This window comes from Strix uralensis, chromosome 1, assembly GCF_047716275.1.
Source record: "Strix uralensis isolate ZFMK-TIS-50842 chromosome 1, bStrUra1, whole genome shotgun sequence".
Lineage (NCBI taxonomy): Eukaryota > Metazoa > Chordata > Aves > Strigiformes > Strigidae > Strix > Strix uralensis.
The window spans coordinates 72357193-72370028 of NC_133972.1; the positions used below are offsets into that span (position 1 = coordinate 72357193).

Genomic DNA, 12836 nt, shown 5'->3' on the forward strand with positions numbered 1-12836 from the left:
AGTAATTTGTTGTTATTGTAAGGTATTAAGTTCAGATTCACTCCTGACCTTTGACAGAAGTGAAGGAACTTCAGATCCAGGGCTTTGTTCAGTCTCTGTTCTGTCTCCCTCTCCCTCTCTTCCTTTCCCTTTCCCTTCCTCAAATGGTGTAGCATGTAAGTATTTGTTATTAAAAAGAAAAGGAAAACAAATTGACAATAATGGAAGACTGAAAACTTCATTAAAAGAACTGTATAGGGCATGGTGGGTCAGCTCAGAAACCAGCTCTCAGAAACAAAATTGAATGCAGTTCAGTCATTGTGCCACACAGTGTCACAATTGGACTTCACTTCCTTCCACTCTGTATCTTTCCCATTGCAGGTGAAGATATTTACAAAGCCACAGAAGAGGGGTCTGAAATGTGGGGGGCAGCTGAAGTGCAGGAAGATGAAGATACTTGTGTAGAAGTTCCACTGGACCAGGTATTGATCGAGCTTTAAGTAAATGGCTTTTTTTTAGGATCACAAGTTGTGTGGGTTTTTTTCCCCGATTTCTTTCAAGTGTAGAGCATAATTCTGTGGGGATGATTGTAACAGCTCAACGATATGGCTTCTTTTACGGGAGCTTTAGCAAATATTCCTTTCTCTGTTAATGTGTCAAATATCAGTTACATTTTCATCAGCTTCAGAACTACTCTGAGAGCTTGTATAGGGCCTTAGAGAATCACTACTTCCTACTGTCACAACCTACCAAATAGATCCACCTGGATCTCAGTCCCTTTATACTGGTGGAGCAGTGTGAAGGAGCTATGGCATAGAATCAAGGTCAGAATTCCTGAAGGCCTGAACCACAAACAGGCATGGATTTATCTGATTTTTATTAAAGCTGCCAGCACTTTCTTCTGTTGGAACAACGTGGTACTTAGTTGGCCAACTTTTTAATTGTAAGACTTATGTGCAATAAATAGTTCTTGATAACAAAACATAAGATTATATCTCCTTTGTTTTACTTTGATTTGTTTTTAAAAGAAACTTATGTGAACTGAAATAATACAGGAAGTAGGTAAGTTAAAGTTTATTCCAATGAAGTGGAGAATAGAACTGTTTAAATTATTTGCTGAAAAATTACCCTTTTTTTTCTACTAGTGAATTGCTCACAAGACAGTCCTCTTTTTCATCTTACTTGTTTGTAGGAATTTGCCAACTTGTTCACGTTTGTGTCCAGTCAACAAGATGTTGCATTATGCTTTTTGTATCTGTTGATAATGGCTTGGGGCCAGACACCTAGGCCACAAGGTAATATTTCTGATCCATGCTGCAGTGTAAGGAATCTCAGTTTGCCCAATAGATTTCTCAGGCTAACAATCATCCCAACAACATAATGGATTCTTGGGCATTTTTCTGACTTTCTGGTGGTCGGCTCAGTGCTGAGGAACAGTTGTTAATGTGAGATTGTAAACAAATGGGAGGGAGTGAGTTTACCCAAGGCAACATGATGGAGCACAAACAATCCAAGAGATTTCTGGAGTGTGTTGGAGACAATTTTTTGATATAGGTAGTGGGATGCATGATTAGGAGAGGCATTCTGCTGGATTTGCTACTCATGAATAAAGAGAAATTGGTTGGGGATGTGATAGTGGCAGTCTTAGTTGCAGTGGCCATGAGATGATAGGGTTTAAGACTCTAAAGAAAGTGGGGATGGCAAATAACAAAAATCCTGGAATTCAGGAGAGTGGACTTTGGCTTGTTTGGGATACTGGCAGGCAGGATCCTGTGCGAGGCTGCCCTGAAGTACAGAGGAACACAGAAGATCTGGTTGATCTTCAAGGGCATCTTCCTCAAAGCACAAGAACTACCCCCATGTGCAAGAAAACAAGCAGGCATAGCAGGAGGCCGATTTGAATAGAGGACTCTTGACCTCATACTAAAGGAGGTAGAGTGTGGTAAGTAGAAGAAGGGATGGATTGCTGAGGAGCAGTACAGAGACATTGCCTGGGTGTGCAGGGTTGGAATTGGGAAAGCCAAAACTTGTTGAGAAATGGAAATGATACATGTGATTGGGAGTAACTAATATGAATTTACTATGGGCAAATCATACTTAACCAACCTCTTTGCCTCAGAGATGAAATAACTGGCTCTGTGGATGAAGGGATAGCAGTTATTGTCATTTGTCTTGCTTTCAGCTTAGACTTCTGTATTTGTGGGAGAAATTGTAAGAAGTGTGGTAGATATGGGGTGGAAGATATCCTTAAGAAAGTTAGGGACTGGATGTGTGGGCTACAAGGTAGACGAAAAACTGTCTGGATCAGTGGGACTTAAAAGGTCAGTTGGTTGAAATTTAACCTGCACCTCTTTACAAATGGTGGTCCTCATGGTTTGATACTGGGTCTGATACTTTTTAACGTGTTCACTGGTAAAATGGACAATGGCATGGGATGCAGCCTTATCCAGGCTCAGTAGTAAAGCCAAGCTGTCATTATCAACTGGTATGCAGGACTGCCTTTCAGAGCAATCTCAACAGCTTGAAGAAATGGACTGACTCAAGCTTCATGAAGTTCAACAAAGAGAAATATGAAGTTGGGTGCCAGGAACACAGTAACTGTGTCTTGGTACAGTCTTGGCACAGGTAGGCTAGGGAGCAACTTCAGGAAGGGCCATGCAGCTCTTGTGGCTAGCAAGTTGATGATGAGTTGGCGATGCTCCCTTTTGGTGATGAGCTTGGCTGTGCAGACTGGGCTAGTAAAAGCACAGCCAGCACATCAAGGGAAATTATTATCTACCTTGACTTGGCACCTCTGAGGTTGCATCTAGAATATTTTGTCCAAGAGAGATATTTACAAACAGGAGTGAGTCCAGCACAGCAACACAATAAAAGGTTTAGGGGGCTAGAGCTTATGACACGAGGAGAAGCTTAGGGAACTGGGTTTGTTTCAAGAGAAGGCAGATCAAACTGTTCTCTTCAGCTACAGATAGAGTAACAGAGAAGATGGAGCCAGGCTTTTCCCTGTGTTGCAAAAGGATGAGGGAATGGTCAAAAGTAGCTGCAATGAAAATTCTGATTGGATGTAAGAAAAATGTTTTCAACAGTGAGAACTCTAAGCACCTTCCTGTCCAGAGACGGTGGGGAATCTTTGTCTTTGGTGATATTTAAACCAGACAGGGCCTCAGACAACTTATTTTTACTTTGGAGTTAGTGCAGCAGAGCACTGGCCTAGATGATCTCTAGAGCAGTAGTCTTCAAAGTGGAGTGTACACAGCCCAGGGGGTGTGCAGGGCAATCCATTGGCGTGCAGGAAGAAAATGTTATAACTTCAGTAGTACACATATATAATTTATAAATAAATAAACAAACATATACTGGGGATTTGTGCTCAAAAAGTTCTTAGTGATAGGGGTGTGCAATCAAAGCAGTTTGGAGACCACTTACCTACAGGTCTCTTCTAACATAACTTTTCTGTGATTCTGTATTTGTCCGTTTTTGATTATTTCAGTCCTATAATCAACTTTTTTTAGGAAACTTTTTTTTTGTGCTTACTATTTAGGTGGCTGATCTTTTTTCAATTTACTTTTATTAGGTAAAAGAATACTAGACATATATACATTTTGCTTGTGTTCTGCTTTTAAAAAATGCCTGAGGGGAAGAGAGAAGTTTTATGACCTTATACTTTGTATATCATTTTCTGCCTGCATTACTAATCTGTATGTTAACAAAAGCCACATATGAAGTTGCTGCTGTAGCCATTTTGAAGAATGGTGTCATACCATCTGGAAAAAAATCTGGATCTCTCCATTTTATTTTAGGTGACTGTTTCTAAGAAGCTTCATGCTTAGTGATTTATTCACTATAATGGGAAGGAGTGTCGCTCAGCTATTTTACAGACATTGTTCTTGAAGACACATGAATGAGGCGATTGAAAGAGGCAAGAGCATGACTGTCCTGGTCCCTGATATAAAGAATGCTACAGCTGTGTCTTTTCACAGCAAATACCTGCCCCAGCCTCAGAGACTTATGTGCTAAACACCATTGGGCTCATCAGCCCTGTTAATTGCAATTGTCCTCCTGAGGTGCTGTGATAATTAGGATGTGTTGGGTTGTACTGATAGTACTGACATTGGGGAAGAACATGCTGCCTGTCGTCTTAATCTTATGACATCCCGAAGTGTATCCTGCCCTGGTCTTGACAGTGTAATAATCAAACTGAGAAATTATTAGTCTGTTTATTGGCCTCTGAAGGTGTGTAAAGAATTCCCCTGGGTAACATAAAGCATTTGACAGTGTAAATTGGGTTGTCAGGTCTTAGTTTTTAGGTTGACTGCAATTCATATGAAATCCAAGAGCCCTGGAGATGGCTGCCTTACTTCTCCACTGAGATCCTACAGCACAGCCAACAGCTCTGCCCATTCTGTTGTGTGCCTCACCAGTTTGCCTCAGCCAGAGGATAGTGACCATCACTAGAGAGGGGAAATAGTTAACTCTCCACTAACATTTCTGTACTTGTCAGTGGTAGCTGTGGTTGTTGATACAGTTGCCAGTGAGCATGGGATGTACTTGCAATGCTAGGAACTTGCTTGATATCTCTTAAGCTCATGTACCAAGGCCCATTCATTGTCCCCAGATGGAAATATTTTCCAGTTGCTACCAATTTATTTTGCTACCTGGACAAGGAACTGGAAGCAGATGTGTTTGAGGGGGAAAAGAATTTAAAAAAATCAGTCATGCAGACTATTAGTAATCTGATTTTCATATTTTCAGAAAAGTCAAACAAAGCACCAAAATTTATTGCAACTCAAGCCATAGTTTATTTTTCATTTTAAAACTTCATATACAGTTTCCTAGGTAATCTGGCAAGAAGCCAGGTCCTTCTGAGTAGCACTTAGTACTTTTTATTCCCAGATAACTAAGGTTACTCAAACCTTGGAAGCATTTAATATTGTACATGTTCAGGTTCTTATTAATGACCATTTTACATTGGTTTAAATTCTGTGATGTAAAGCTTTATAGCTTTTTCTTATCTGAACTGCAGTTCCTGTTATTTCTAGAAATATGGAAAAGGACAGCCAGCCAGGGCTTGACTATCTTGCATAATGCATAAATATTTACATGCCAGCTTTCACTAGAATGCTGACACTTCTGATATGCTATCATTTCTATCAGTCATATAAATGAGGTGCTGAAGATAGAACTTAGTCTTTTTTCTTTTTATGCACCTTCCCTGTTTTGCCATTTGAAGTACACAGTTGAACAAATGCCAGATTAGCCATTAACTAAACTTAGTGTAATGCTGGCTAGACACCCGCTTATGTACTATTCTGTAAAATGCTGTCTGCCAGCTGAGAACACATTAAAAGAAAAGGATTTGCTTTACTCCAGACTAGCTGACAGTTGTAATTGAACATCAAGGAGGAAGAATCAGTGTTTTGCCTAAAACCAAACCAGACCCTTCTGTTCTATATTCTGTACTGAGACTTCAGCTTCCAAATACAAAAGTTTCTTCTTTTGACATGCAGACTTACTCCAGGTTGGTTGTTTACATCACTGCGTCAACATCTGTGGGAACTGATGAGAATTGTGCAAAGAGCAATGGAACAAGGTGGTTTTATTGCAGTTCTTGGCAGGGAGGCAGCAAAACAGAAGTTTCTTACCTGAGATGGTAATTAAGTGTGTTGAGTTTGCTGATAATAATATAAATATATTCAAAGTAACTCTTTCTGAGATAGAAAATTTTCTAACTTGTAAAGCTTTCAGAACAAACGTACTACTTTTTGTTTCATTTGATATAAGTTGTCAAATACAAAAGCAGCAGTTGGTAGTAATAGTATTGAAATAACACTGCAAGTTTGCATTGGTTTATCCATTTCCAAAAGCATGGTTGTTCTTCTCACACGCTGAGCCGCTGGGAGGTGGGGTGAGTGTGAGAGTTATGAGATATGAAGTTGTCCAGTGCATGATGCCTGCAAGGAATTCAGGCACGTTGTTGTGCCAGCCTGCTTTGCTGTGGTACATACGATACTGGCTATTAAGATGTAAGTGATGTAGAATGAATCTGTTGGTTTTTTTTTTCCCCTCCAGATTCATCATCCACATCTCCCTTTCTCTTTCTGTGTTTATTTGTAAAAGTCATTGGATTATAAATTTGTCTAACGGGCACTGATTTGGATTTTTTTTGTAGATGTTCACACTCTTGGTTCTTTCACTAGCCATTTGCTTTCTATTATTACAGACATGTCCACTGATTAATGCAGTCCTGGTGCCGCTCATTATTCCCCATTTCCTGGACTGTGATGTGACGTGAGATTGTGTAGCTCCCCTAGGTACTCTCTCTGTAGCTAGAGTGTATCATCAGTAGCAGAAAATTTGCACCTTTCATTTGCAGTTTCCATTATGGAGTATACATTTTGCTTTAGAGACCCAAGATTCACCTCAGTGAACAGAATAAAATATTTATCTTCCCTATTGCTGAAGGCAAAATGTTAAAGTTTACATTGATTCAACATTAAAACAGGCTGACTGCTCAAAGAGACATTCCTTAATTAAAAAGGCTAGAACTTTATGTGGAGGAAACATTTTTCACTACATCAGTAAGAATTTCAAAGTGGCATTTGGAAAGAATAAATGCAGAACTTTTTATGCTCAAAATTTGCTACAAATGATGCAGCTGTAATTTAAGCCTTCTGGATTTTGAGTACTGACAAGCCAGCAGATAAGATTTATCCCTGCATGTTCTTTCAGCTCCACTGATTTACACTTAATTGTTTGTCTGTGTGAGATAGGGAAGCTTACTCTGGTTAGTTCCTCGCAACTCAGAATGAGAAGAGAGATCTTCCCTTGGTTTCTGCATTGGATGACTGATTTCTGAAGCTCTAGCAGCAAGGTCTGATCTTTTCTTTAAAGGCCTGTGTGGCCAACTGTTGGAGAGCCTTCACTTCTTTCAAGTGAAGCCTGCAAATGCAGTTCTGTTGTAAAACTAGTGTTGATACCACTTTGAAAAAAGTTTCCTCTTTGTGTGCCCTGTCTTGAAAAAATCTAGCAATCCTAGAGCAGACAATTTCTCAAATTGCTTAACTTTTAGGGCATTTTTCATTCACTGTAGAAGAATCTGTTTCTGGAAAAAAAAACCCACTATATTTTTACAACCTCAGTAGGGCTTCTTTTTAAATGCTTATCAGTCTTCTCATTGTCTACAGGGATGCTCAACAGATCGTACTGTATTGTAGGGTGTGAAGTTTAGGCAAATTTTAATGTACACATGGAAAATGTTATGGAAAAAGTAGACACAATTGTCAGTGAAATGGAGAAAAATATTGTTGACTTAGGTATATCTTAGAAAAGTGAAGATCTGATCAGATGTTGTCTTCTCTGCCATGTCTGTCTTGTGATTAAGGAATTGTGCACACTTTCGGTTACCTCACAATGAAATTGAGGAATGGAGTTTGAAAAGCTTTTTTTTCTACACTTCAAGTTACATAGTTTCCATTCATTCCAATTAGACTCTAGGTCCCATGATCTTATGAAAAATTAGACCCTGTGGCTGCATTTGTTGTTAAAAAAAAAAAGTAAAAAATGCATCCAACTCATAAAAAGGTTGGAGTTTAAATGTTGTGGGGATAAAGACTTTTTTGCCTTCAGGAACAACAGCGCATTTATTATGTGGAAAGTGTAAGACTGATGAACCCTTAACTATTAATTTGCTTGTTTTTAAGAGCCTGGGTTTTGTAAATTATATGGAAGAGAAGAGGGCTGCTGTCACTTAGCAACCCTGTCTGGTTCAGGAACAAAATGTTTTGCTGTTGGAATCTGCAGTGCTGCTACAAAGCATTCCTGACTGGGTAGGAGCAGGGGCAGCTCTGTTCTGGAGAGGTTTGGTGCAATCAAAGTTAAGTGTTCCTGATGCTGCATTTGTGAGATGTATTCATGCCGGTATTTGTGATCATTAAGATTTTTGTTGTCTACTTCATTGTTTGTCTGTTGTGACCATTAGCCAAGTAAACATTTCCAAATGGCTTCAATAAAGCAAAATTATGTTTTACATTAATGGTGCAAAATAATTTCCTCCTTAAATGATTTGTGATACCGCACTTTTCAATATTCTGGTATCAGTCATGTACAAACCTTATGAGAGGTTACATTAGCATCCCTAGAGGAAAAGAAGCCAAATGCTTCAATGTCTGAAGATTTCCTGACTTATTGCTTTTGAATGATGATGGCATTTGGTAATGTAGTTCTTAATGAATGATAGCATGATGAGTGTAATTAGAATACATCTTTCTTTTTTAAACACTCTGTTTTTGCTGAGATTAAAAATACCATCAAGCAATCATACTTCTTGAATGCAAAATGAAATTCACTGTTCCTCATCAACCTGCTAGCAAGTCAGGAGGTTTCCAGAAGGCAAGCTGGGTCCATATTTCTAGTGTGAAGTTGAAAATGACTTCACTTGTTGTATGTGCCTTTGGTTGAATATGCCTTTCAATATACATATACAGTTCTTCTGTCAGTGAGTGGTTTTATTGCTAGTCCATGACAAGCAAAGAATTGTGCTCACATTGATGAAGGTGTGGTTTGAAAACTAGTTATTTTAACTACTCTACTTTCAACTGGGAAACTGCAAAAGCATCATCTTCACTTAAAAGATGCAGGCAGCAATACAAGAAAGAAGGTTACTTCCTATTTTCTTGCAGCCATAAAAAAGGCAAAATTACAAACCTTACTATGAGTAGTTATGACTATAGGAGGAATGAGGATAATCCATCACAGTCACCAGAAAAGTCCTCTGTCCTAGAAGTCGCTTCCTTGTCTGGGTAGATTACCTTGTGCTGATTTTGGCTGAGATAGGGTTCATTTTCTTCACAGTGGCTAGTATGGGGCTCTATTTTGGATTTGTGCTGGAAACTCTGTTCATAACACAGGGATGTTTTAGTTACTGCTGAGCAGCGCTTAAATAGAGTCAAGGCCTTTTCTGCTTCTCACCCCACCCCACTGGCGAGGAGGCTGGGGGTGCACAAGAAGTTGGGAGGGGACACAGCTGGGACAGCTGACCCCAACTGACCAAAGGGATATCCTGTAACATATGGTGTCATGCTCAGCATATAAAGCTGGGGGGAAGAAGAAGGAAGGGGGGACATTCAGATTGATGGCATTTGTCTTCCCAAGTAACTGTTACGTGTGATGGAGCTCTGCTGTCCTGGAGATGGCTGAACACCTGCCTGCCAATGGGAAGTGGTGAATGAATCCCTTGTTTTGCTTTGCTGGTGTACACAGCTTTTGCTTTACCTATTAAATTGTCTTAATCTCAACCCCTGAGTTTTCTCACTTTTACTCTTCCAATTCTCTTCTCCATCCCAACTGGGGGGAGTGAGCAAGTGGCTGTGTGGGGTTTAGTTGCTGGCTGGGGTTAAACTATGACAACCTCAAGGAATAAGAATGTAATCACCCCTTGCTTCTCCAGTCCTGAATTTATTGCTGTCAGGTTCAAGTTGTGCTGTTGTTTTTTGTGATGTGGACACAGGGCTAAAGTAACACAGGAATACTTATTCTGTACTTCATGGCAGCATATTTAGTTACCCTGGGCTACAACTGACTGGTGTTTCAAACTTGAATTTTTGAAGAGCCCCTTGTTCTCTGTTATGATCTTAGAATCTCTCATGTCAACACATTGATATTGATATTTGGTGCTCATGTTCATTTAGTTGCGTTACAAAGCGGTGATAGACCTCAGTCACTCAGGCCTGGAGATGTAGCTGGTTCTCTGGATTTGAGATGCCCTGAGCTTTTACAAGAATCCCAAATTTGACTTCCTGTGAGTCAACACACTGGCTGAAAGAACAATCTCTGACTTCAGCTTCAAGGAGGACAGCAGAGTCCCATATCTGTCTTGGCTATCCAGGCAATGTATTCCATATAGGAAGCTCTTACTGGGAGTATACTGGTTATTTAAAAGATGACTGATGAAAAGCTAAAAACTAAGATGTGAAATGTCACCACTTTTCCCAAGTATACACGATCATTGCTGACTTCTAGAAATGTCTTATAATTTCAGTGAGGACATGTAGGTCTCAACCAACATACCTGTTTTGCTTTCAGTATGCCCATCCTGATTTATTCTGACTGAGAGAACACAGTTTGCAGTAACTATGATGTATACATAATAGGCATTTTGTACAGTTGTAGGCAGAGAGATGACTGGAGTGTATCGAATTCAGTGAAAAGGTTCCCAGTGACTCCAGGGGACTTTGAATTATACCCTGACCCAGCAAGCACTTTAATGTAGGCTTTAGCTCACTCTTTCAGGTTCACTGAAATCGCTGGAACTGTTCAAGAAGGTAAAATTAAGCATGTACAGCATTTACAGGCTTTGGACCATAAAAAACTCTGGTTTTCTCCCTTTTTCTGTTTTCCTTTCTGCATGTATATGTGCACATAAACATTCTCTTTTCCTAAATATGAAAAATCTAACTTTTGCTAAGTATATCTCTTGTTAGTGAAGGTGTACTTAAAATAATGCTAATTTATGCATAGCTAGTAGAGCAATAAGATCTCAGTAGAAAGTATCACACTTTTTATGTAAAGAGCAATGCATGATTTGGTAGGTGATTTTGGCCTTCAGTTCCCTCCCTACAGTCCTGTCTTAGGTCTGCTGTGCATTTTGAAATGCATCATCTGAGGTCATATTCACATTTCAAAGCCGATCTATGACTCTGCATGCAGTGGGAACCATACTGCATTTTAGATTACCTTGCGGAAGGTCTTTTCCTCTGGATCAATGTTGATTTTTAACTTGTTTGAAATGTCCATTCTAATGTAGTGTGGCTTGAAAGGAGATTAAATGAAGAACACATTTTACTTTCCAATTATTAACTGTAAACCTGACTTTTTATTTTTGTCTGTAGTAGTAATAACCATTGCAGTAATATGCTCAGCTATCTTGAAATTTTCAGTTACTATAAAAACATTATACTTGCACTGATGGGATTTGTTTCACTGATCTTGTTTTGTACTATCATTTTTCAGGCAATTTAGCTTGACTGGTCAAGTTAAATTAGTTGAAATTTGAATGTTACTTCATGCCAGTTCCCTGTGAGTTTCCAGTGAGTTTCTGGGTACAGTTCAGTAACATGTTTATCTTCTACTTTACTCAGTTTTAACTCTTAAAAAATTTGCATCCACACCTATTTTAGACAGATAAGGTCTAATGCATCTAGATAGTGTAGCACCTTAGGAATATACTGCCCCTTAAATGTCCATTGTGCTTCTATGCCAAAGACTGCTTCCACAGCAATGAAACTAGCAAAACCATATGCATTAGGATACATATTTTTACACACTTTCTTCTAAGTAAAGTCTACACACCTTCTTCTGCAGTCCAAATGAGACATCATACTAAAGCAGTTCAGGCAAGGGCAGATACTCTCTTCTGATTGTACCCACTATCAGGCAGTAACAAGTTAACTGAGAAAGCCTGGGTTTACTTTTCTTCTTTTGTTACCCTCTCTTCATTTGGTGTTTGTAATGTCATAGCAAGCAGGTGTCATTAAGCAAAACCAAACCTGCTTACTTTTAGCTAGCAGTGTCTGGTGCGTTTATTTTGTCCCACCCTCCCCTGTTTCTGGTCAGAATCCAAAATTGCTTATTTCCTTAGCAGACTGAAAACAAATTAGTAGTCACATGTGTAAGCCTAGCAGGTAGCTTCTGGAAGTTTATGGATCTACAGATTCTTTGCTGTCTTTGTGTGCTGGAGGTTACCAAAGTTGGCTCAAGTTTGCTTTGGATGGTGCCTTCTTTGAAGGTGTCTGTAAAGACTTGGCTTGTTTATTTTTTATTTTAGTGGTAATAAGGCCAGTTTGATGATACCAGATCAAAGTGAGTCAGGAAGACTTGGATAAAAAACACACAGAGACTACTGTACTTCAAAAATTACTTATGGAGCCATTATTTATCTGGTCAGGTAACCATGTAATATTTCTAGTAATTTGCCATTCTATGGATTATTACAATGCGATAACTTGTCCTTTTTGAAGCTGCAGTATTGTGCACTGGCATAATAAAGTTGTCTTATGTTGCTACTTAGATATCAAAACAAAAGCAAGGTGTTTCATCAAGAGGCTTCAATCAGTTGTTGGTATTGCTGAACTGGCTTTTACTAGTATGTTGAAGGTGATGAGAGAATTCTTTTGAAATGTTAGTATTAGTGGGGGAAAGAGATTTTTAGAAGATAAAAATCACAGATAGCTGACTGCATAAAGGAGCTGCTAATGATACTAACATTCCAAACACTTTTGATTAAGAGACAATCTGTGGCTCAGCTTGTTTGCTTTAGATTTAGTCTGATGAGGCTGTGTGGGAGCTGGACACCCTGTCACTCCTGTGGGTTTTTTTCCCCCTTTATTTTCATTCAGCCCTTAGCACAAGTACATAAGTCATCTTGGCAGCAGGGTGAATAGTCAGGTGAATCTTCAAAGCTGAAACTGGAAGACAAATGATGAAAACTACATAGTATGTGCATCAGTCTTCCAGGTTGTCATGAAATGATGCTGCTAGCAGCTTTATCTACAGTGAGCTTCTGCTCAATCTTCTTCAATATGGGAGAAGATCCTGTTCCTCCTGTCTGCTAGTCTGACTCTGTGTAGGAAAAACAAATCCTAACCATGCCATCCTACACAGGGCTCTTTGGGAAGGGGAATGATGTTATGGAAGTGACCAGTAGGTCTACCTCATCTCTCTTGCTACTTTTCTGTGGATGCAAAGAAGACAGGACTGATTGGCATGACATGGGCTTGTCCATAGGTAAAATGCTTCTTGGGGAACAGTTTGTGGGCTAGTGATGTATGATATTTTATTGCAACAGGATTTTCTAAATAAAT

The 12836-nt window shown here is 39.3% G+C and overlaps 1 protein-coding gene across 2 annotated transcripts in view; it reads left to right on the forward strand.

Annotated features, from left to right (window-relative positions):
• The window catches only part of DCDC2 (doublecortin domain containing 2), a 70954-nt gene that overhangs the window by 53211 nt on the left and 4907 nt on the right, over positions 1 to 12836 (forward strand). For both annotated transcript variants that reach the window (XM_074870747.1, XM_074870752.1), the window contains one exon: positions 361 to 461. In XM_074870747.1, the coding sequence (XP_074726848.1) occupies positions 361 to 461 (101 nt within the window). The remainder of the gene's footprint in view (positions 1 to 360; positions 462 to 12836) is intronic.